This window comes from Mizuhopecten yessoensis, unplaced genomic scaffold, assembly GCF_002113885.1.
Source record: "Mizuhopecten yessoensis strain PY_sf001 unplaced genomic scaffold, ASM211388v2 scaffold11173, whole genome shotgun sequence".
NCBI lineage: Eukaryota > Metazoa > Mollusca > Bivalvia > Pectinida > Pectinidae > Mizuhopecten > Mizuhopecten yessoensis.
This window is the reverse complement of record NW_018408916.1, coordinates 2,351,229-2,374,080: the sequence shown is the minus strand read 5'-3', so window position 1 is coordinate 2,374,080 and position 22,852 is coordinate 2,351,229. Positions and strand designations below refer to the sequence as shown.

At 35.5% G+C, this 22,852-nt stretch overlaps 2 protein-coding genes across 5 annotated transcripts in view; one reads left to right on the top strand and one right to left on the bottom strand.

Moving 5' to 3' along the window:
• Nucleotides 1-8,067, top strand: part of LOC110467387 (semaphorin-5A-like) — a 106,261-nt gene extending 98,194 nt beyond the window's left edge. For both annotated transcript variants that reach the window (XM_021524511.1, XM_021524512.1), the window contains exons 19-22: nucleotides 2,228-2,419; nucleotides 2,940-3,107; nucleotides 3,661-3,813; nucleotides 4,215-8,067. In XM_021524511.1, coding sequence (XP_021380186.1) covers nucleotides 2,228-2,419; nucleotides 2,940-3,107; nucleotides 3,661-3,813; nucleotides 4,215-4,600 — 899 coding nt within the window. In that variant the 3' untranslated portion in view covers nucleotides 4,601-8,067. The remainder of the gene's footprint in view (nucleotides 1-2,227; nucleotides 2,420-2,939; nucleotides 3,108-3,660; nucleotides 3,814-4,214) is intronic.
• Nucleotides 8,068-11,424: 3,357 nt separating this feature from the next.
• LOC110467384 (kinesin-like protein KIF28P) overlaps nucleotides 11,425-22,852 on the bottom strand; it is a 37,848-nt gene continuing 26,420 nt past the window's right edge. Inside the window, exons 19-25 of one of the 3 annotated variants that reach the window (XM_021524507.1) lie at nucleotides 22,412-22,474; nucleotides 21,747-21,899; nucleotides 21,036-21,161; nucleotides 20,270-20,416; nucleotides 19,934-20,014; nucleotides 19,113-19,251; nucleotides 11,425-17,217 (exon numbers count right to left, since the gene is read on the bottom strand). In XM_021524507.1, coding sequence (XP_021380182.1) covers nucleotides 16,883-17,217; nucleotides 19,113-19,251; nucleotides 19,934-20,014; nucleotides 20,270-20,416; nucleotides 21,036-21,161; nucleotides 21,747-21,899; nucleotides 22,412-22,474 — 1,044 coding nt within the window. In that variant the 3' untranslated portion in view covers nucleotides 11,425-16,882. Of the gene's footprint in view, nucleotides 17,218-19,097; nucleotides 19,252-19,933; nucleotides 20,015-20,269; nucleotides 20,417-21,035; nucleotides 21,162-21,746; nucleotides 21,900-22,411; nucleotides 22,475-22,852 lie in introns of all 3 variants that reach the window. The other 2 variants (XM_021524509.1, XM_021524508.1) reach the window with 2 other exon arrangements.

The following is a 22,852-nucleotide window of genomic DNA, read 5'->3' as shown; positions in this document are numbered from 1 at the left end:
GGGTCAAATATGTTAAAAACCTTTAAACAACTTCTCAATAACCAAAAGGCCTAGGATGATTATATTTGGCCAGTAGCATGCTGTGATGAAGGGCTACAAAGTTTGTTCAAATAAATGACTGACAAATATTCAAGGTCACAGGGGTCAAACATGTTTGAAACCTTTATACAACTTCTTCTAAATAACTCAGAGGCCTAGGCTTATGATATTTGGCAAGTAACATGCTGGGATGAATGGCTACCAAGTTGTTCAAATGAATGACCTTAACTTATATTCAAGGTCACAGGGGTCAAATATGTTTGAAACCTTTATACAACTTCTTCTTAATAACTAAGAGGCCTAGGGTTATGATATTTGGCAAGTAGCATGCTAGGATGAAGGGTTACCAAGTTTGTTCAAATGAATGACCTTGATGTATATCCAGGAACACAGGGGTCAAATATGTTTTAAAAAAATTTTAAACGACTTCTCAATTAGCAAAAGGCCAAGGGTGATGATATTTGGCCATTAACGGTCTGGGATGAAGGGCTACCAAGTTTGCCCATATTCAAGGTCACAGTGGTATACATCTTTTAATAGGTTCTTATGAATCAAACACTGATATTCTGCCTCTAGCTGTATTTTAGTCCACGTTTAAGATTACAAGTGTGAGATTAATACCAGGTGAGCGATTCAGGCCCATTGGGCCTCTTGTATTGATAATTTAAGAGTTGGACAACCTAAAGTATTCGTGTAATATTCTATGGTAATAAAAGTACTATGAAAACAGTTACAAAATATGATTAACAAAAGTTACATGAAAACAAAAACAAAAAAGTCGAGAGACAATTCCCTCCAAATTTACGCTCTTTACCTTCCATACTAAATTTCTGTGATTTATTTGTGTGATAAACGATTTTGCTAAACCTGTCCGAAAATTATATACATTGTTGATTTATGGATAGTACAACATGATTATTTGGCGATGCTTCGAACACTTAAAAAAGGAAAATATTTTCAAGAATTTCAATTAATTAAAATACAATTTTAATGAACTAATAGAATACTAAAAACAAGTAAAATGAAATCAATGAGATTGAAACATTTCCACACAAATTTTACAAGTAAGGGTGGTTTGATATGTTAATCTTTATCAGCATTAAATCAAATGGGTAGCTCGTTTGTCCATATTTAAATTATATTCCTTGGTATTCCGTCTTTGCGTATTGCAGAGGTATCTTCTCTTGGGAGCAGGTATTGATTGTTATGTCACTTGTTTGTGAAAGAAACGTCATCAATTTGTGAGAAAACGACGTAATATGCTCACACAAACTAATGACGTAACAATCAATACCTGCTTCCAAGGGAAGATAACTCTGCAATACGCAAAGACGGAATACATTGCTTAGGAGACTCCTTGGTCAAATTCAAATAAAACCATAACATACAATAGAATTAGAGGTTCAAAGGTATCCGTTTGGATCCATTCTTGTCTTGATGTATTATTCTTATCTACTACCAATGAATTTAAATTGCTGTGTCAGTTTCTAGCGTAATAAGAATGAGCTAAGGCAGAACTTGTCAATATAGCCTAGTCTATATACATAGGTTAAACTATTTTTTAGTAAATATGTCATTTGATACGCGCGTTAAAATATTTCAAAGATGACTTCTTAATCGTTTTAGGTTAGAATCAAACATCGCCACGACTGACCCAGCTTTTTACACTGGTTTAGAACGAAAAACAATACGCCAAACAAATGTTACCTTGTCGCAAATTGCGTTTTCCTGCGTTTGTTTCTTGCCAGTGTTGAATCGAAAAAATTTCAACACACCCTGATTTTTAAACAAAAGATACAATTCTTTTTTCATAAGTTAATTTAAATAAAAACTCGTACAGCAGGGGCCAGGAATAGAGTTTCACAAATTGTTGATCTGAGCTAAATACGGAAGCAATAGATACAAACGTACGTAATGTAATTATGACACCTACCGTATGTATTGTCTGTACCTACACATGTAAATTAATTGCATGTTTATTACAAAATAAAGTTTACTTCTGGCAAGTAAAATCATATCTTTAAACACTATATATTCATATGCATACTAATTCAAATAAATAAAATTCATTCAACTGATTTTGAAACTGCGGGATGTTATCTTTAACCAATTAAATTCCAAATTCCCGAATTGCTAATCCATGCATGTCATGAAAGAGTATATTACACGTTCGTATCTAACGTAACAGATGATATCCGCAATTTAACACAACACGGAGGGTGGTCGCCGTGGAGTGCTTTCACCAAGTGTACTACCTACTGTGGGGGCGGTACCCAGCAACGTCACAGGACATGTGACAGCCCTCAGCCATTCGGATCCGGTCAGGACTGCATCGGGGAGGCAGTGGAAACCAGGACTTGCCACACACATTCCTGCGAGGGTAAATTGTTATAATTCGTGAGGGAAAACATTGGAACAACAGCTTGATTTTAAAGTGTGGATTTAACATAAAATTGTAAATCATAAATTAGTCTTTTTGCAATAATTAGATTAATCAATTGCATACATGTGAAAACACCAATTCATCAATATTATGATTAAATAAGCTATAATTTTAATTAACAATTGAAGTAGTTCATCAATATAATGATTGAATAAGCTATAATTTTAATTCACAATTAAAGTAAGAATCAATATATTGATTAAATAAGCTATAATTTTACTTCACAATTAAAGTAAGAATCAACATTTGTCAATGTTTCTCGCAATGCCGAATCCAAAACCTGCGTGAAACTGTGTTATAATGTGGAACAAAAAGCTATTGCGAAAATCAATCTACGCGCTAATATATAATTATTTCAAGTTGTGGGACACAAAGCATAGCAATAGGCGTTTGTTTCGGAAACCTCAGCTATCCAAACAATCCATCACAAAATGATTTTATTTTTGTAATAACACAGGTCAATGGAGTTGTTGGTCTGAATACTCGGCGTGCTCTGTGAGTTGTGGGCGTGGCACGAGAGTGAAGGTGAGGAAGTGTCGGAGTCCAGTACCCGGTTCCACCTACACGCTACAGTGTCCAGGGACACACGAGAATGTCGTTATGTGCTATATGTACCCGTGTAATGGTGAGTAAATACAAATAAAAAAACGTTTGCATTAGAAAGGTTCTTCATTGTTTAAATCCACCGAGAACAACTTTCTATACTTGATGTATTTATTTTGTTTTTGGTGTTCATTAAATTCCTATTTCATCAGTTTTAGATAGTGATATTTTTTACAAATAGATGAAGACTGATTGGCAAATAATCACCGTGAATCCATACTCCTATAACATAAGGGGCCGCAGGTCGGCCTTTTTTCTATCGGATATGATTTTGCCGACTGCGACATGGCACCTGTAAAAAGTATCTCGCTGTGTAAAACATCTATCACTGTTGGAGTACGTGAATCCAGTGATTTTTCTGGTTCGTTTATTGTCTTTGCTCCTGTTTTGTTTGTCCTCTTCATTGTCATTGTCTTAACATATCGATTTTGACCTACATTTTGTCCTTGTGGTTGGTCCTTTTATATTTGTAAATATTGATAACACATATTTAGCTGTTATTTAACCATTGTAAGTGACCGTAATCGAAGAAACAAATATAGCCATGCCAATACAATCCTATATTCTATCTTTAGACACTTATGGCTGGGATGAATGGTCGCAATGGACTCCATGTAGCTATGATGGAATCCGGTTCCGACATCGGTCATGTCATGTGATCTATCCAAAACCTGACCAGTGTCAAGGTCAACGTATGGAATCCATGTCGTGTCTCGACAGTGATCGTGGTATGCAATACTGATTCCTTCCCTTTATCACGTAATTCTGAACCTTACTTATTTTCTTCAAAACAGTGGGATAATTTCCTTACTCCCTGTATATTTATTCTTAGCAAAGCTGTATCCTCGATAACTCAAGATTTCAGTTTGTACTTGAAAGGACTCATCCTTCCGTAAGGATACCCAATAACCATTTTGCGCCCGTTTCTGAAAGGTCACGCCATCGTACTTCTGTTCGAATGAAAGTCCTTTTCGGCAAACACTACTGAGTAAATTCGGGTGATATATGTTTTATAACAACCTAAAACAGTTTAAAGATAGCTATTTCATTTAACTAATTTGTTAACATAATGCATTATTTCCTTGAATGAATGCCCATACACATACAATTTGCAATGTTCCATTTCCAGAAGTAAAAGTCCAGTCGGTGATCGACCGTTCCGGTAAGGAAGGGCCGACGTATAAATTCTTCCATCTGATAGTCGTCGGATCAACTGCCTTTGTCTTTGGGATAATGTGTACTGTCGGTATCTACTTGTGCTGGAAGAGCTGCCACAGTTTCAGAAAACTGGATCTGGAAAAGGAACGGAAGAAAAATGAATCCAAAAATAACAAAAGCCGAAAATCCTCTTTTGCATCTCAACTAAGTTTAGACTTCTTAACTGTAAATAACAAGATCTACGATTGCAGTACTTTGCCACTACCCAAAGAAAGGTACATGAAAAGAGACAATTCCTTCAAGAAAACAAGCAGTCAATCTATGTTAAGGACAGACTTCTCCAATTTTGATTTGTAACCTGTAATTGTTCTATACTCCACCCATTCCCATGGGCAGCTAAACCCCGGATCATTTATCTGATATTCTTTCCTCTTTGAATAATGAAACGAATGAGTTACCTGTTTGTCCCTTACTTAACGAATTAGTACAGTTATCTGCTACGGCTGATTTCTAATAACACATTAAAACCTGTATGTAAGGTAGATATTAGATATTACATCTTAGATATGCTAAAACGGCCTTAATGTTCAAGTGTTTTTTACAGACGGGTTGTTATAATATAATAATAACACCATTTGCTGTTTTTCTTCAAATGTCATTGATATATGGTCGTCATAAAAAGATGAGTCTTACAGACGTGTTGTCTTTATAGGCAAGCGATCTTTACAGACATGTGTTCTTAACAGATTCAACTGTATTATGAGAATGGCAAAAAAATAGTTATATAATATTTTTTAAGTATTTGATCTTACCTTAAGTATGATAACAATATACAGGCATTGGTTCCACACACGTCAGTTAAATTCACCAATGCCACTGCCCAGTCGAAATAAAAATCAAAGTTTAGCTTTGTTTTGTAAATGGCATATTGACAAAATTGAAATGTGTAATACATTTTAAACTTCACGAAACCTGTATACACTGTATTTAGAATTGCAATCAATTAAGTGAACGCTCTTGGAGAATGTTTTAGAGTGTGTTACTTATTTCGTCGAGATACGGGTTCATGTAATGATTGAATGCGCCGATTTAGAAAATAATGTTACGAGGTGTTTTTTTTTATTGATTATATTTTTCATTTAACACACCATTTTACATTTACTGGGTTTTATTTCACGCTTTTAGACACTTACTTGTACATGTATATACCGATAGTGCGCGTGCTGTTAAAGGGGACCACTTTCTTCGGGAATTGATTATTCCCCTCTGCGTACACTGTTTAGGATAATACATATAGTATTTGGCAGTTGTTTACATCCCATATAATATGAATTGTTGTGTGCATGTTACATTTGTAATACAAAGAAAATCATGAAAATATTTTTTCATGTTCAAGCATGTAGTTTTCATGCAACGTTTTGAAGAATGGGTTCACGTTTCGTCTGAAATATCAGTCCAATATAATATTTATGTCGATTCAACATTAGGCTGTTTCTATCTTACATCTGATTATCAGAATTAATCTCTGTTTATCTCTTAATTGTGAAGGATATGTAAACAAATGTAGTCACTGAAACATCCTTTGATTAGGATAATTAAAATAATAATATTTAATGAGTCTCATTACAACGTTAACGATTTCCATTAAAAGTTGTAAATGAGTTTTTATCAAAATAGTAATTAATTCACGTGTAGTTGTGAAACATTTGTCTATTATCTTCTTTCAAATATGATTTATTGTACTCGGGATGATGTCATCATTATTATTCTCCTAACAACCGTTATATTTAACCTCGACAGTTGATCAGTGATCGTCATTCATCAACAACATTGCTCAATTAATTACCACCGACATGTGTGCCAAAGGAGCGTTATTATTGTAACTGTAATCATGTTAACTGTCGATATGTCGTTTTCAAGTCATTTTCATTCCATTTAGTGTCACTATAGACTTTCATTTTGTAGAAAGCTTTACGATGGGAGCGGTTGTGCAAATGTTGCATATGCATGGTAAACAGTGATGTGATTTTATTATTTCTGCAATATTTGGGATGACAAATACTTTATGAATTTGTACATTAAGCGTAATATTATAATCATATTTATACAATATTTATAAAGTCAGGCGTCATTGGAATGTTATGACGCGTTCCCCTCACTTTAAATAACGCGAGGTATATAATTTCGCGGAAAGTTTGCAATTGCGAATTCGTTCACGTCGCGGAAGTTTCGCAGCACAGTTAATCCATCGATGCATTGATGCGTTGTCACTCATTTTACGATTTCAAATTATGGGAATAAGTAATTTATAGCCATAAAAAGTGTTCTTGAATATTTAATTCATCCATTATTCTACATTTGTGCTCGAACATGTTCACTATCGTAACTAAATAAAACTGTAGGTAAACGTAGAGTGTTCCGATACATACCTTTGCGTGGCGTATCAATTGATATTACTCGTATTGCGGACACACAGGAATTAGAACACACTGCTTTACCAACGTTTTGGAATACTGGTGTTTAAAATTCCTAATATAAACTCTATACCTATATATACTTCAATAAACGTTATTCACATTTTTTATTTTTATTTTTTTTTTTTACAATGATGTATTTAAACATTGAAATACGTGTACATATTGTTAATACCAGGATATTTATACTTCTATACCCTGTATATAAGGATATACTACTGAACACACAGGTGTTCTAAATGTTATTTATGGTTGGTACGAGATTGTTATGTTACAATATGACCTTCTGTATATATATACACTCTAAGTAACTTTATATTTCGCGAGAGGTCTGTGCTCGCCATAATTCGCGAATGTAGTCGATCGCGAAATTCTAAAGTAAACTCACGTTTGAGCAATGTGGGTAAACTGTTGTCATTGTTCATTTTGCAAAAAGGTCATTTGAAGTATAATTGGGAACATATCCAGTTCGCAAGAATTGAGGCGTGTGATTTATCAACTGAAAAAAAGATGTTCAACAGATTCCTATTAGCTATCCACCATTGTTTCCAGCTAAAACTGGCCCGATAGTGAAACTGGATTACTGATCCTTCTTGTATGCAATAGGGCAGACCTGTCCTCCAAAGCAATGGTTTCATAGAGATATCTGCGGGCTGGAGGAGGCTGAATTAAAATATTCGACTTAAGTTCATTATATATTTTACATTTTCAGTTTTTCATTAACCGATAAATCGACAGAAATTAAAATAAGACGATAATATGGCATTTGTGTTTTATAACATAGCTAGTATACTATACCTTGAATATCACGAATTTAACATAAAGATGATTAATAATCTAACAATGAATCACGTGGTGTCTCATGAATAGGTATTTTAAGTACACTGTACACTGCACAATTATGAGTAGTCTTAATAGAATATGTAACAAGTGCAATTATTATCATTTGTATAAAATACACGTGTGTACAAAATATAATTTGTTGTTATCACTTACAAATCATAATACTGCAAATATCGTGATGACATACATCCTCAAATTCAACAAGACCATTAGCATTGAGCGAAAAGATGGTCACATGATCATTTCAAAGCAATATATGAAAAATGTAACAGTAACAAACCTACAAAAATCTATAAACACTGTTCAACAGTGTAATTTGTCCATATAAACTAGAAAATAGTGCTTCGGGGTCTAAAAGAGGTATAAATGGCCTGTATAGGTACAAGCTAATATTGTACACAATTGGTAAACCTCTCTCTCAAACTTGTAAGATGAGCTGGAGACTGATGGTGCGCATGGTATTGATCAAAGTGATTCTTACACCACTGCAAATAAAGAATATGTAGGAAACCATTTTACTTTGTTTTCATTTGTTGACGACAATGTTCGACCAATCAAGAACCATGGAAACCGCGGGTAACACATCAAGGACTTTGTAGCATGATTGGTCAATAGGACGCGCATAGAACAGGATCTGGAAATAGTTAGCTCCCGGCAACAAAAGTGAGGGTTACTGAGAAAATCTCTGCTCATCCTCTTAAACCTGGCAGGATAAATAATGGCATAAGTTTAATATTACACAAGGAAATGTCAAAGCAGTGGCTGACAATATACTATAACAAGATATACTTTGAAACATACTCTAACACGTGACAGGCAACACAAAAGGAGAAGGATCAATTGTACTACTGCAATACAACGTTTGTGGTGTAAGTCACCTAAATTATTATTGGATACTCATAGCATTGGCCGATTGTAGTTCAAGGGCGATCTCTAAAACAAAAGCAGTTTGCAGGAATATTAGGTATCCTTTAAATAGTTGGAGTAAATGGATGTCAAACATGTTTGTTGTTACTCTGCAGCCAGAAAATGCTTCTTACCCAACCTCCATGACCAGAGCTAATTCAAGTGTGTAGTCCTACTCGTCTACATCATCATCTTATGTCAATTGCTTGCTTTCGAGCTCAGGGTGTTATTAATCCTGCACTCTGTCGACACATTCTACAGACGAGATAATGACCAATTACAGATATGTACTCAAACCAATTGGCAATCAAACTGTATACGTTGCAGATTTTATATCCCTAAATTGAAAAGTGTCCGATTTATTGCGGGACCATTCACCCACTTTTTAAACTGAATCAATGTGCAGACTTTTACTTCAGAAATACATGTATATTGTGATGGTGCATACCAATATCACAGTGTGGCACTATGTAAATATTTTGTACTAAATATAGTTTTTTTTAGCTCACCTGCCCGAAGGGCACGTGAGCTTATGTTATGGTGCGGCATCCGTCGTCCGTCCGTCCGTCGTCCGTCGTCCGTCTGTCCGGCGTCAACTTTTTGCTTTAAACAACTTCTTCTCAATAACCGAAAGGCCTAGGTAGATGATATTTGGCCAGTAGCATGCTGGGATCAAGGGCTACCAAGTTTGTTCAAATAAATGACCTTGACCCACTTTCAAGGTCACAGGGGTCAAATATGTTAAAATCTTCAAACGACTTCTTCTCAATAACCAAAAGGCCCAGGGTACTGATATTGGGCCTGTAGCATGCTGGGATAAAGGACTATCAAGTTTATTCAAATGAATGTCCTTGACCCACTTTCGAGGTCACAGGGGTCAAATGTTGTAAAATCTTTCAAGCGACTTCTTCTCAATAACCAAAAGGCCCAGGGTACTGATATTGGGCCTGTAGCATGCTGGGATGAAGTACTTTCAAGTTTGTTCAACTGAATGAACTTGAAAAACTTTCAAGGTCACAGGGTCAAATGCCGTAAAATCTTCAAGCTACTTCTTTTCATTAAGCAAAAGGGCCAGGGTACTGAAATTGGGCCTGTAGCATGCTGGGATGAAGGACTACCATGTTAGTTCAAATGAATGACCTTGATCCACTTTCAACCTAATGTCCTTGTTCAACAATCAAGGTCAGAGGCGTCATATGTTTAAATCTTTTAATAGGTTCTTATGAAATCTTGAGATTACAAGTGTTAGATTAATAGCAGGTGAGCGATGCAGGCCCAGGCCCATTGGGCCTCTTGTTTAAATCTGACTTTAAATATATTACCAGAGTGGTAATATTAGTATCAATTATATTGCACTTCAAATTATTTTATTACAACATACATGTATGTCTAAAGCCATCTATTTTAATACACGTACTTGTCAAACCTGTTTGTGCAGTCCACGTGTCCACCAGAGTATTTATATTTCACCTGTGTTGTATTATCATGTTAACGTCTTGTCACGTGATTGCGTGTTCGTACGTGTTGTTACCACCATTCCTGCACTTGACATGGACAGTACCTGACGTATATGTTATACGTACACGTACATATTATACAATACCTACAGACCATGGCCAGTTAGTGCCAACTTGGCAGTAATATTATTAAAGTAAGTGACCAGAAGTAAAACCCATTTTAAGTTTATGATATTGATAACCTTTATGGAATTATTATCCCCTCGCAACAAAAGTTCGAGGGTATATATAGGATTCCGCCCGTACGTACGTATGTTACACTCTTTGTCATCGCTCTAGCGACTTCATTCCTCAACAGAATTTCATGAAACTTCAAACAAGTGTTCAATATGACAATACCTTGAACGAGTTTGCGTTTCAGGTTTCTATGTTGAAGGTCAAGGTCACGTCACCGTTACAATTTTTAGAAAAAAACTTTGTCATCGCTCTACCGACATCATTCCCCAAAGGAATTTTATTAAACTTCATACAAGTGTTTGGTATGGCAATGCCTTGAACAAGTTTGCGTTTCAGGTTTCTATGTTGATGGTCAAGGTCACTGTTACTATTTCTAGAAAAAAAACTTTGTCATCACTCTAGCGACTCCATTACTGAACGGAATTTCATGAACACTTCATGGAACTGTTTGGTACGGCAATGCCTTTTAAAAGGTCGCATTTTGGGTTTCTATAAGAAAGGTCACGGTCACTTTTACTATTTTTAGAAAAAACTTTGCCATCAATGGAATTTCATGGAACTTGATACCAGTACTGAGTATGACAATACCTTGAACAAGTTCGCGTTTCAGGGTACTGCGTTAAAGGTCAAGGTCAATTTTACTATTTTTACAAAAAAACTTTGTCATCGCTCTTTCAACTTCATTTCTCAATGGAATTTTATGAAACTTCATACAAGTGTTTGGTATGACAATGTCTTGAACATTTTCGCCGTTCAGGTTTCTACATTGTTACTATTTTTACAAAAAATCTTTGTCATACTTTTTATAATGAGAACTAATGTTATTTACAAAGCCTATTTTATAAATTATTTGTGATTTCTATTAGGAAATGTTATGGTCGTTTATATCATAAACTGACTATAAACTGAGTAGCTTAAGTATCCGTCATGTTAAGGATTTGCTGAAGTGACTAATGGTTGAAGACCGATATACGTTTATGGATTTGGCAGGAGACAATATGATGGACACCCATATGGTACAAGAAAGGTATGTCCTCACTTCCTGTTATCTTTTCGTGTCGACTTGGAGCTCCTCCATAATCCTGACAGCATACACTACAGCAGAAGCAGGAACTGATTACAACAAGACAACCATACTTAAGTTTTCATGTTGTGTTTTCGTTTAGATGTATTGATATATTTTTGGAAAACACTATTTTCCTCTTAATAAGAGCAGAAAACAAACAAAAAATATCCATGATGAGGAAAAATAAGAAGACCTTACTTTTAATTTTCAACAATTCCTTCTTTATTCAGCTGTTTAAACATGATATATACAGATTTAGTGGGCACAACAGAGCAGCAATCATCAATGACTCTCCCTACTTAGTGGACTGAGCTGCATTGACCGAGATCAACCTAATCACACAGTACATCCTACAGAAAAACAGAACAGTGAGCATACAACCTCTAATGTATAAATACTCTGTCACAGAGTAGTTCTTACACTGAAAACATATTATGCATATTGAAGAGAGAACCTGCCCATGTGAGGATTATTCCCCTTACAGCCTCTTCACCAATGAGTTGATGGACTGATTTTCAAACAAACCATTTTAAAACTATACTACTATGCATTGAATTGTTTTACAAGCTTGAAATGTACCAATACTTTTAACTAGTCAACATATGTGTGAGAAATTCGAGATAAAACTGTGATTGTAAGTACCATAATTACATTGGTTGTGGAAAAATTGAGCAATACATGTACAAATTATATCTTTCTCAACGCGACAGCCACAAACAGGGCAAACATTTGTAACATTTCCTGTTAAGACCAAATATGGTCTAGGTTACATTTATTGATATAAAGAAAAACCACTAACTACAATAAAACCAACCTCTCCAACAGATCTAGAAAAGTCAATGAAATCGTGTCATATCTTATAAATATGATAAACTGGACGGCATAGACATATTTAGCCATTACATCATCTGGATGTATATACAACACTTGATTGGACTATATATAAGGCCCTTCAGATAGTTCCACGCTCTGATATGTTATCCTTTTATATAAAAAGGAAAATTTGACAAGCCCTATTTCATACAGGAAGAATAAAACTAATGTCAAAAACAATGAGTATAAAGTTTTACGGAAAAAAATACCATTATTGCAATAATTGCCACTGTATACAATAAAGATACGAAAATATTAAGGTAATGTATGTATACATCCTTGTTCATATTTATGCTGTTCCATCAAAATACTGAATTCATTGTCTTCATAATAAATAATACAACCATTTTATAAATAGCACTTGTATGTACAGACTTATTACAATGTACATTACATCATAGATGTTACACACCTTCCCTAGCGATAGGGCAGCTCTAGGTTTTTAGTTACAGGTCAGTAGTCAGTGCCCATAGCTTTTCTCATGTTTTACTTGCTTATTTTTTGGATTTAATCAATTTTAAGTTTGAAATAATGTCTGCGGTTTAAAACAATATTCTATAACAACATTGTTGGTAATTGACATCATTGTAATACATGTATATGACTTATCAGAGCTGAGGTCAAATCATTTGAGTTTGGGCTACATTCTCGGAGCAGAGGTCACAGCATTGGATCATAGGAGCTTGGTTCACAGCAGCAGAGCTGGTCAGTTTAAGCTGGCAGTACAAAGCTTGGTGTATGCTATCTTGCAAACAGAACTTCTCAGAAAAAAAAGAACACAAAAGCTAAAAAAAAAAAAGCAGAAAGCTAAACAGCGAAAGGACGAGCAAAAGAGAAAGGAGGTCACAGTTGAAATGATATGGATAGACAGAAGAGATAAAGGTACATGTGGGATGTATAGGAACTGGGTCGGGGAGACTCGCAGTGTTCTATCACAAACCGACAGCACCAGTTAATGAGATGGAGAATGGATATTGAATATTTTATATACAGCATATCACAGTCATGCTTTGACAAGCAAAACCCTCATCACAAGGGTTGGTTTAACAAATTGAAAAATATTTTGGCAGTGTTTCAAGATAAGTTAAATCTAAACTTAGAAAACTAGAAAACATCTATCAAATAAAAGCACTCAAACAGGTTAAATTCAAACAACTACAGAAATTAAGTTAATATCACCTACACTGATCCACACAATCAAAACTTTACCAAAATCTACTCAAAAAATGAAACCAATTTCAAAAATGAAAAATCCTGAACAGTTTGAAAAAGGTACCTAACAATTCTGATAATATAAAAAGGGCCAAATTTCAAAATGGGAATGCCAGTAAAATATTCATTGGAAAACTACAATATACCTCAATTTTTGGTAAAGCCTGATTCTGTGAACAACTGTAGGCTTAAAGAGCACTACTTAGTCTAAACAAGCAAACTTATATAACACCAGATGGATTAAAAACACTCATGTCAGTTGTGTTATCAAATCCTACTCTGGAAACAGCAAAATAATACGTATAAGCATAATCTACAAAGCCAACTCACAATACACCATCACACCAAGGGCGTTCCACCAACGTGCCGTTCTTTATCAAAACAACAACTCTGAAAATGGTCACTTTCTACTGGAGACAGGTAGAGGGCACAACAAAAATAACAAATTTTGTTTAATCACCGAATTCAAAATGGATCGAAACATGAAATGATTCTAAATACATATGGAAATCTGTCACTGCAATGTGTTTAAATTCCTCATCAGAGAAAATTCAACGAAACGAGAAGCACATCACTAATAAACTGTATGCATTATTCATCAAAGTAAACAAATTAAACGTGGAACACAAAAAAACCACATCAACCCATCACATACATCGACACCAATCAGCTGACAACATTTCTGTGTAGTACACACACTGTCGACCACCTTTATGTCCTGGTAACTATAAAACAACTGGAAGATATTCCAACGTACACACGGGGCAGGGTTGGCAGTAAACCTGGGTTCCAGTGACCTATATAATATCACAGACTCAACTGCATGCATGGACGACAAACCCAGCACACAAAAACTATCATCGTCAGTGGAACCAAGCTTTATTAACAACTCTCTAATAAGTAACAATCCAACCATCAATACAGGGGAGACTACTCAAGTCAAACAGGGGAGACTACTCAAGTCAAACACCTATGTCACCTCCAGACTAAAAAGGATTTTCAATATTGCACATCTTTTGTTTAATGAATCATTTCAAATGAGATGAATTACAATTTTGAATCACCAGTGACCAGCGAAATCCGTCGACAGAAGACATGGCATGGCTTCAGAAATGCACCCATGACAAAGTTCCATCTCTAGACATAGAAGAAATAAGCGCCTACAAAGTCCATTGACCGGACACGTTATGAAGCAGAATCATCCACAACATGGTTCTGTCATTAGACAATCACAAAAGGAAAATTTACATAAAACATAATCGAAGCACTGGATAGTGTGGAGTTCATGTAAAAAGGGGAGAGAAAATCTGTCTGAAAGCTCACATGACCAGTTATGACCAGCTTCTTTAAGATGTTCAACCTACAATCTCTTTGTGAATATTTAGCTGCTAATAAAAGTATGGTGAACAATCAATATTTCTAGTTGTCGAGTGTGTTGTACACATGTTTTCAAAGTGATAAATATTGTCGAAATTCTTTGCCAAACATTTCAAAGTGGTGTTCTGAATATGAACTCTGCTGCTAATAACAGTATATAACCCAAATCCTACAAGTGTTCGAGAATTCTGTAGCGCATTCTCCAGCATTACAAACAGCCACATGTATAAGTCAACGCTTATAGTTCCTTTCTTGTCCGTCACCTCGTGAATCTTTTTGTTCCAGCAATATTGGTAGTTTTTTTTCCAAATTGACAAATATTTTACGAGATGTATTTATAACCAAAAGGATTAACAAATGGACAGTTCCAAATTAACTGGTTTCGAAAATTCATCACCTGAATATCAACATCCGGATGTTAAGGACTTGGACGAATAGCACAAGCTAGCAAATATACGGAGTTTAACAGGACATCTTTGTCTGATTTTACCGCCAATTTAAAAACAACATATACATAAACCAGCATCACAGTGATTTTAACAGTGCCGGTTTGATAACATTGACAAATGTGACAAATTATCTGATACTGACAGAACATAGCTCTGAGGGAGCAGATCTATCAAGTTAGTGCCATGAATTATACATTTGTATTTACAAATACTTCCAGTTTCTTCATGGTACATCAAAAACTATAGAAAAGGTTTAGTACAGATGGTTTTAAAGTTTTGGTTTTTGAACGCAAAAATATATTCACTTAAACTGATAAGTTCTAACAAAAAAAAAGAGAAAGATCAATATAAATAAAAATCAAGAATTTATACATAAATGATACCATTCGCACTCATAGAAATGTCATGGTGTAAAAGAACGGGAAAAGGGCAGCGATTTAGAACAAGATTCAAACCCGAAACAAACGAACTCTAGATGGATGTCAAATCTCCAGTGGTAAATACAGTCCAGTCCTGCTACATTAACTGTGCTATGAAAGGTGTCGCCATCTGAAATCTATACAGTGCTTTATATATATATGTATTTATGTACACTTCTATATTAAATAAATTTAAAAACATTGTCACAAAACTAAGGAAATCATGACTACCTGATTCCTTGACTACTTGACATATTGTCCCCACCCCAAAATCTTATATTTACAATAGCCCCTACATTAGGTTGATCACTATAGGCTTTGTGGCATTTAGCTGTCTTACCAATATACAGACAAGCTGTTCTTGATTCCATAAATAGAATGTTAGGATATATACACAGAACAGTGGCATCTCTTAAATCAAAACTTTGCTTTTCAAGAAAAGGTCAGGAATGTCCAAAATTTTGTATCTTAGAAAAAGGAAATGTGACAGTTTCCTGGAAAGCCACATGCACGTTTTCTTGGTTACCGAGTTCTGGATTAAAGAGATATTCTAAAATAATAACAGCAGCTTATAACAAATACAACAGACAAAATACCAATCAGGGAGCCCGTTTAACAGTACAAAATGTCATTCCCTCAGGTCAAGGTCAATCCCAATTGTTAAGGTCATGGTTAGTCTCTTCTCACAAAACCTGAACCATTGTGTGTGATATCCAATAAATAGTGTCATCATTAACAATCATATAAAATCATTATTTAACAAGTCAAACATAAAAAAACATAAACTCTTTCTGATTAGGGATTAGATGTTGTGACTTCGTATAATAACTGAGAGTAAAGCGGCCATATTCTGCAGTTGCCTGGACAACAGGAGCTAATCCACTTATCTCTCCCTACAGGTTTATTCTTATAAAATGTAATAGGTGACAATATCTTGATCTTGGCCTATAACTGAATAATGATTGGGTGTAAACTCTATCAAAAATAATTCAAACTTTTACAGAATACTTCAACTGTATTAGGATGATTTTCAAAATCTAAAACTATACTGCTAAAACAGTGCAATTACATAGATGTGATGTCAAAATAAATAGGGGTTAAGTATGGTATACATTATGTAAATCAGAAGAGAAGGACTTAGAGGTACTAGGAATGTTTCACTTTGTTCACCTGGTAGGTGAAAAGTTCCTTAGGTGAATGTCAATGCGTCAAACCTTAACCCTTTCACCCCTATGTAGCTTTAATAAACTCTACCATACATTGATCTGGATGAGTCCATTATGGTCTACAGTGGTGAAAGGGTGAAAAAGAACAGGATAGGAATGTTTACAATAATATACAGGCAGATGACTTCTTCTCCTCTTTTTTCACTATTGGTATTTTACCCTGTGTATTTTGCCGGACTAATTTCGACTGATTTTTTGTAGCTGTTTTCTCTTTTTGTTTTGCGGCTACTTTTGCAGCCTTTCGTAATCTCTTTGCTTCCTTCTTCTTTTCTTTCTCTGGGTCTTTTTCCTTTTCTTTATCGCTATCACTGTCGCTGCTGTCACTACTTTCACTGCTGCTGTCTTTATCCTTCTTTTTTCCCTCCTTTTCTCCACCCTTCACCACAGCTGCTGGGGCTGCTGAGGGCTTGGCATCATCCTCTTCATCGTCATCATCTAAAATAATCCAACCATGTAATTCACGATATTTGCATTTCTTTTATAAAACACTTTGAATATTCAGAGTACTGTAAATCACAAAAGAGAACCCAATGGGGCATCAAGAAATTTGTTAAGGCCAAAAGTTGCTACCTTAATTAAAGTTCCTAATATAATAACTTACAGACATTTTATTTTCGTTACATTTGCAGCCTCAAAAAAATAATCTAAAATGTCCTAACAAATTTGTTGCCCTTCTGATAGAGTTATTAAAGTTAAGACTTTGGACAACTTTCGACAGTTCACAGAGTTTATTTCCAAAAACAACATGCAGAAATTTGACCCCTTCAAGTTACAGCACCGCAGATTATAAAGGAAGTCTGAATCTCGAAAAAGTATTCCTGATCAGATTTATTATATCATTGTAATAATGGTGCTTGTACAGGTTTCATTTTGTCAGTGACCAGCACTTTTAATAGATCTTCTATTTTAGAATTGAATTTATTAATGAAAAATTCAGCATTTAGTCAAATGTTGTGAATGTATCATGTCCGCTAATAAAATAAACACAACAGCCATCTTCAAGGGAGGGTCAGTGGTATCGAATGTTACAATAATGACATCATGATAATGATGACAACTATGTGGGCCATCACATTTATATATTAGCGGATAAGAGCGCCATCTGAACTTTGCAGGGTTATTCCGCCTTTGCGTATTGCAGAGTTATCTTCTCTTGGGAGCAGGTATTGATTGTTACGTCCCTTGTTTGTGAGAATAACGTCATCAATTTTTGAGAAAACGACGTAATTTTCTCACACAGACCAATGACGTAACAATCAATACTTGCTACCAAGAGAAGATAACTCTGCAATACGCAAAGACGGAATATACAAGTCCCGTGCTACAGAGCAGTAAATATGCTATGGCACGAGTCAATATCTTACTCTACAAACACAAGCTGCTCTGGATCAGCTGATCATTGATCACTGGTTCGCCCTAAATTAGAATATTCTGCCTGTGTCTGGGACCCATATACCCAAGATCAAAGTAAACAACTAGAAATGGTCCAGCGCAGAGCTGCTAGGTGGGTGTCTGGCAAATTTTCCCCTCTGGACAGTGTAACAGACATGTAAGGGAGTCTGGGTTGGCAAACATTAGCACACAGAAGATCCAAAAGCAGACTGTGTTTATTTTACAAAATAGTCTACCAGACAGTAGCAATCCAAATGCCACCATATGTAGTCCACCCACAAGACTATCAAGAAATGCCCACCACCTATCTTTTCGCCAAACCCTTACCAATAAGGACTTTTACAATTANACCCGAATACACTATTTCTGGCTCTGTATGGGAAAGAGTTCCTAAAGGTGGCCAGAGTTGATATGACCAACACCGAATCAGAACTCTTTCCAAATACAGCTCAGTTGGAGTGTATGTTACTATATATTAGGTAAACAATCTTCAAACTATTATTTTCACCACCCCACCCCCCTCCTCCTTCACACCCCGACCCAAAGTCCATAATAGATCCGCTATTTTGTACAACAGGAGCTATCAACATCCATAGAGGTTCCATAAAATATGCTCTTGCATGGGCAGTCGCAGGTCTAAACTTATAGACATTCTTTAGCACCAAATACTCTCTCATCACACTTTTTTTTCTTTCTTTCCTCCCTCTCTCTCTCTCCCTCTCTCTCTCTCCCTTATGCATGCACCAGTTCACACTTTACCATTTCTATTTCGGTCACCACACGATACCTTTTAACATGCACAGATGCGCACGCTGCACATAAAACTCAAAAGAGGGTGTTACAGAATATCTATATAGATCTAGATAGATCACATTGGTTAATATTGATGGAACAACCCCCTCGTGGGCCACTTGTAGACGTACCTACCAATTATTTACCTTTCTCCTGAGGAATGAGGGCAATACACTTGTCAGCTGCGTCAGCTGTTGATGCGTTGTAGATCTGTTTGATGAGGCTGGTAGAGATTTTCTTTTTATTGTGTTTCTCTGCCTCATCCAACATTTTCTTCATGGCATGCTGTGGGGCGTATAAAAAATGTAAATCAAACATGTTTATTGTATATTAAAATCAACTGGGCCAGTGTCAAGATTCATTACTGAAAGGCTAAGTCAAATATTCAATTTTCTCATTTTAAGAGATTTGTAGAGTCTTTTTGTCTGAAGATGGTAATTTAGATTTCAACACACATATTGCAACTATCACCCCATTTAAATGTTTGATGTACATCCTATTTATGGTTGAATCAGAAACATGAAAACCGGTTATGTTCCTAGTTGTATAATGTTGATTAACCATATCATAATGTGAGGTTTATTTTTTAGATATTTGCTTTAAACATGAACTGGAACACTGACAGGTCAGGTAGGACCCAACCCTGCCATGCATGTGCCCAGTTGTACACCCTGTGATCTATTTTAAGCAACAATGACACTGACCTTGACCTTAGAAACTTTCTAAACACCTATATTGCACACCTGTATAACACTGTGTATTGCGAAGTCAAATTTCAAAAAGATCATTTTTTTGGATTCAGAGATAATCTCTGAAACAAATTGTGGATGGACGGACACTGTGGGGCCCTAATTACGAATTCAACATTGTCATAAAATGTTGCAGCACATTACTTGACAGGATAGTAATTCCACACACTGTTTAGTATAACCTTATGTATAGGGATGGGTTTGTCGTTTTAACTTACAAGTTTCTGTTCGAGGCGTTCTTGTCTCTTCCTGAGGAAGGCGGCTTCCATCATGTACTTCACTTTGTCAGTGTCAAAAGCCTACAACAACACCATCAGATGTCTTCAATGTTAAAATCGTAAAATTTTATCAAAAATATGGTATATTTCTCAAAGAATATACAGTTGACATGGGTTAACAAGTTTTCTACTTTCTCATTTGAATTGTGCAGATATTAAGTTATCTTGATAATAGTGTACCATGCGGGTCGTATCAAGATACATATCGTGACGGAAAGGTATTGAAACACGATCTAGCATTTCTCAATCAATTCTTGGAAAAGCATGTGCGCTTACCTTGGATTGTCCAGCACCCATCTTGCCCTTGGTCAGGGAAGACGAGAGTAAGGCGTCTTTAGTGTTGATATGTTTCTTCGATTTCTGGATCTTCTGTTTCCCCCAGATCTGGATCATGATGGCCCCGTCTTTGAGGTAGTCCAGGAACTGAAATAGACACAATACACGGTAATCAACAATGCGATAATAAGACTGAAGTTCTGCTGGATTTTTTTATCCTGTAGTGATATATATATTTCAATTATTATCATAAGTATTATATCATTATACCAAATACTCAAATCCAATATAATAAATACTGAAAGTGCAAGAAAAAACCTGTAAACATGTAGTAACACAGCAAAATGACAGTCTGTGACTTGATAGAAACACACAGAAAGCGCTTGTTTCCAAGTGTTGAATTTGCAGATGTAGTGTAGACATAAAGACATCACTTCTGCCATATTTTCATTAACCCTTTCACCACTGTAGACCATAATGGATTCATCCAGATCAATGCACGGTAAAGTCTACTAAAGTTACATAGGGGTGAAAGGGTTAATACTATTATTTAACCAGTTATTTTGAAAATCAGTTTTATCTCACTTTATATGGTTATGAATTTAAGAGTGATGCAAATTTTTGTACGAATCTGCAAAAGAAATCCTTACAGGGTGCACCTCCCTTTTATTTGTATCCTCCACGGAGGATGATAACAAATATTCCTACCAATGTTCAGAAACAAATGATAAATTTTACAATCCAAGTAGCTAATGGCTATACTTACAGGTAATGCGACATTCGCCTGGTCATGTTGCATCTCATACTTCCAGTCAGGGTTATTAGTAGCAGGCAGCCTCTTCGTCTCGTAAACCCTGTCTTCGTTGAAAAATGTGTATTTTGCGTATACATCCTGTCAAGAAAATATTGTTTGGAAATTTGAACAAAGTTGTTTCTGTAATTTAAGTTTGTACCTGAACTTATGTTTTTGCCTAATCCTGCTTGATGATGTATACTTTCCTGATGTGAAAGCTAGTTCATAAACAGTCAAACTTGGTTTTTGCAAACTTTCTTAATCTTAATACTGCTTTTACTCCAAAGAGTTTTCTGTCTGATGACCATTTTTTCAGTATTTTAACTTTGATATATCTTGAACACATGGTTTAATTTTTTGGCGAAGTTTCATGAAACATGTATAAACGACCTCAATATTAGGAATATGGCTGCAAAAGTTCAGGCCTTACTGAACCCTATACTGCAGGGCAACAGACCATTGTATGGTTTAGACTCCCAAAAAACACCTTTGTCTTTTGTGTTTGAAATTAGATTAGTCTACTTGAATTGTGTTCTGACCCTCCAAATCGCAGGGAAACTTCTTTTTAAAGTTTTATGATGGTGCAAACTTATTTTCAGCCTACTTTTAGTAACAGAATAGTTTTTAAAACTCAATGTTCCATTCAGTATATTGATACAAATGATTTCTAGTTAAATCACCCACCACAAATTTCATTGGAAGGCCTCGGGCACTGGTAATTTTCAGCTTAAAATGCACTCCATCTGGACGGCCTAGAAGTTCATCCGGGATCTCCACAAAAATATCATCGCTGTCAGTGTACTCCTTACCTTTGCTATCACATGGAAGTATTTCGTACTGAAACAACAGCATTTCATCACTCATAGATTTGAATTCAAAGCGAAAAAGTTTTATAACAAATAGAACTTTAAGAAGAGGCCCATTACAACATGCTAAACTTGAGAATATGTCAATTCCTTCTGCAAGGATTGCTTTTAAACGATTTGTCACTATGTTCTAGAATGAAACTTAGCCCTTCATTAATACAAAACAACACCTAGGGATGTTTCGTGTCAACTAAGCTCTGATCAGCCATTCTTCAGTAGACGATACATTGTCTTCACATCTTCAACAGACTTTGTGTAATAAAGTAAGATCTATATATCCTTTGAGTGGTGGATATCAACGGTAATCAGTAAACATTTGTCTCTATACTCTTACACTAATAAACAATTCAGGCCATGTGACATTACACTTATATCAAGGTTATACCAATATTAAATGGGCTCGGGTAGCGACTAAACTATATAGCAAAAATAGGGGAAATCTGAATATAGAAACTGCACATGGATGTATATAGAGTGACTCACATTGAGGATACCAACTTCCTTTCCCTGGTAGTCACACACGCTCAGCTGGTCCTTTGACTCTATCTGGAAGAGAGAAGACAATCGACTCACTCTTCATATCTTGATACAACAACAACAACCAAATTCTCCATCATAATACTTATCCGTAATGACATTCAACTTGACAACAGAATTTCTATAGTCGGTTGAATAAGTTTGACACAAATGTTTGCTGTGTACAAGACCAACATATCTCACAGGTTTCTGCAGTCTACCCAGCTGTTTGGATGCAGAAAAGTAAAGCCGTGAAAGAGTGGGTATCTTATCCATTTCAGTCATTTTACACTAGCAGGAACATTTATGATTTTATCAAGTACTACATGACATTAAAATTGTGCTGTGTAAAACATGGTTAAATATCTAAAGTAACCAAAAGGTTTAACAGTAATTTGGAAGCCTGTT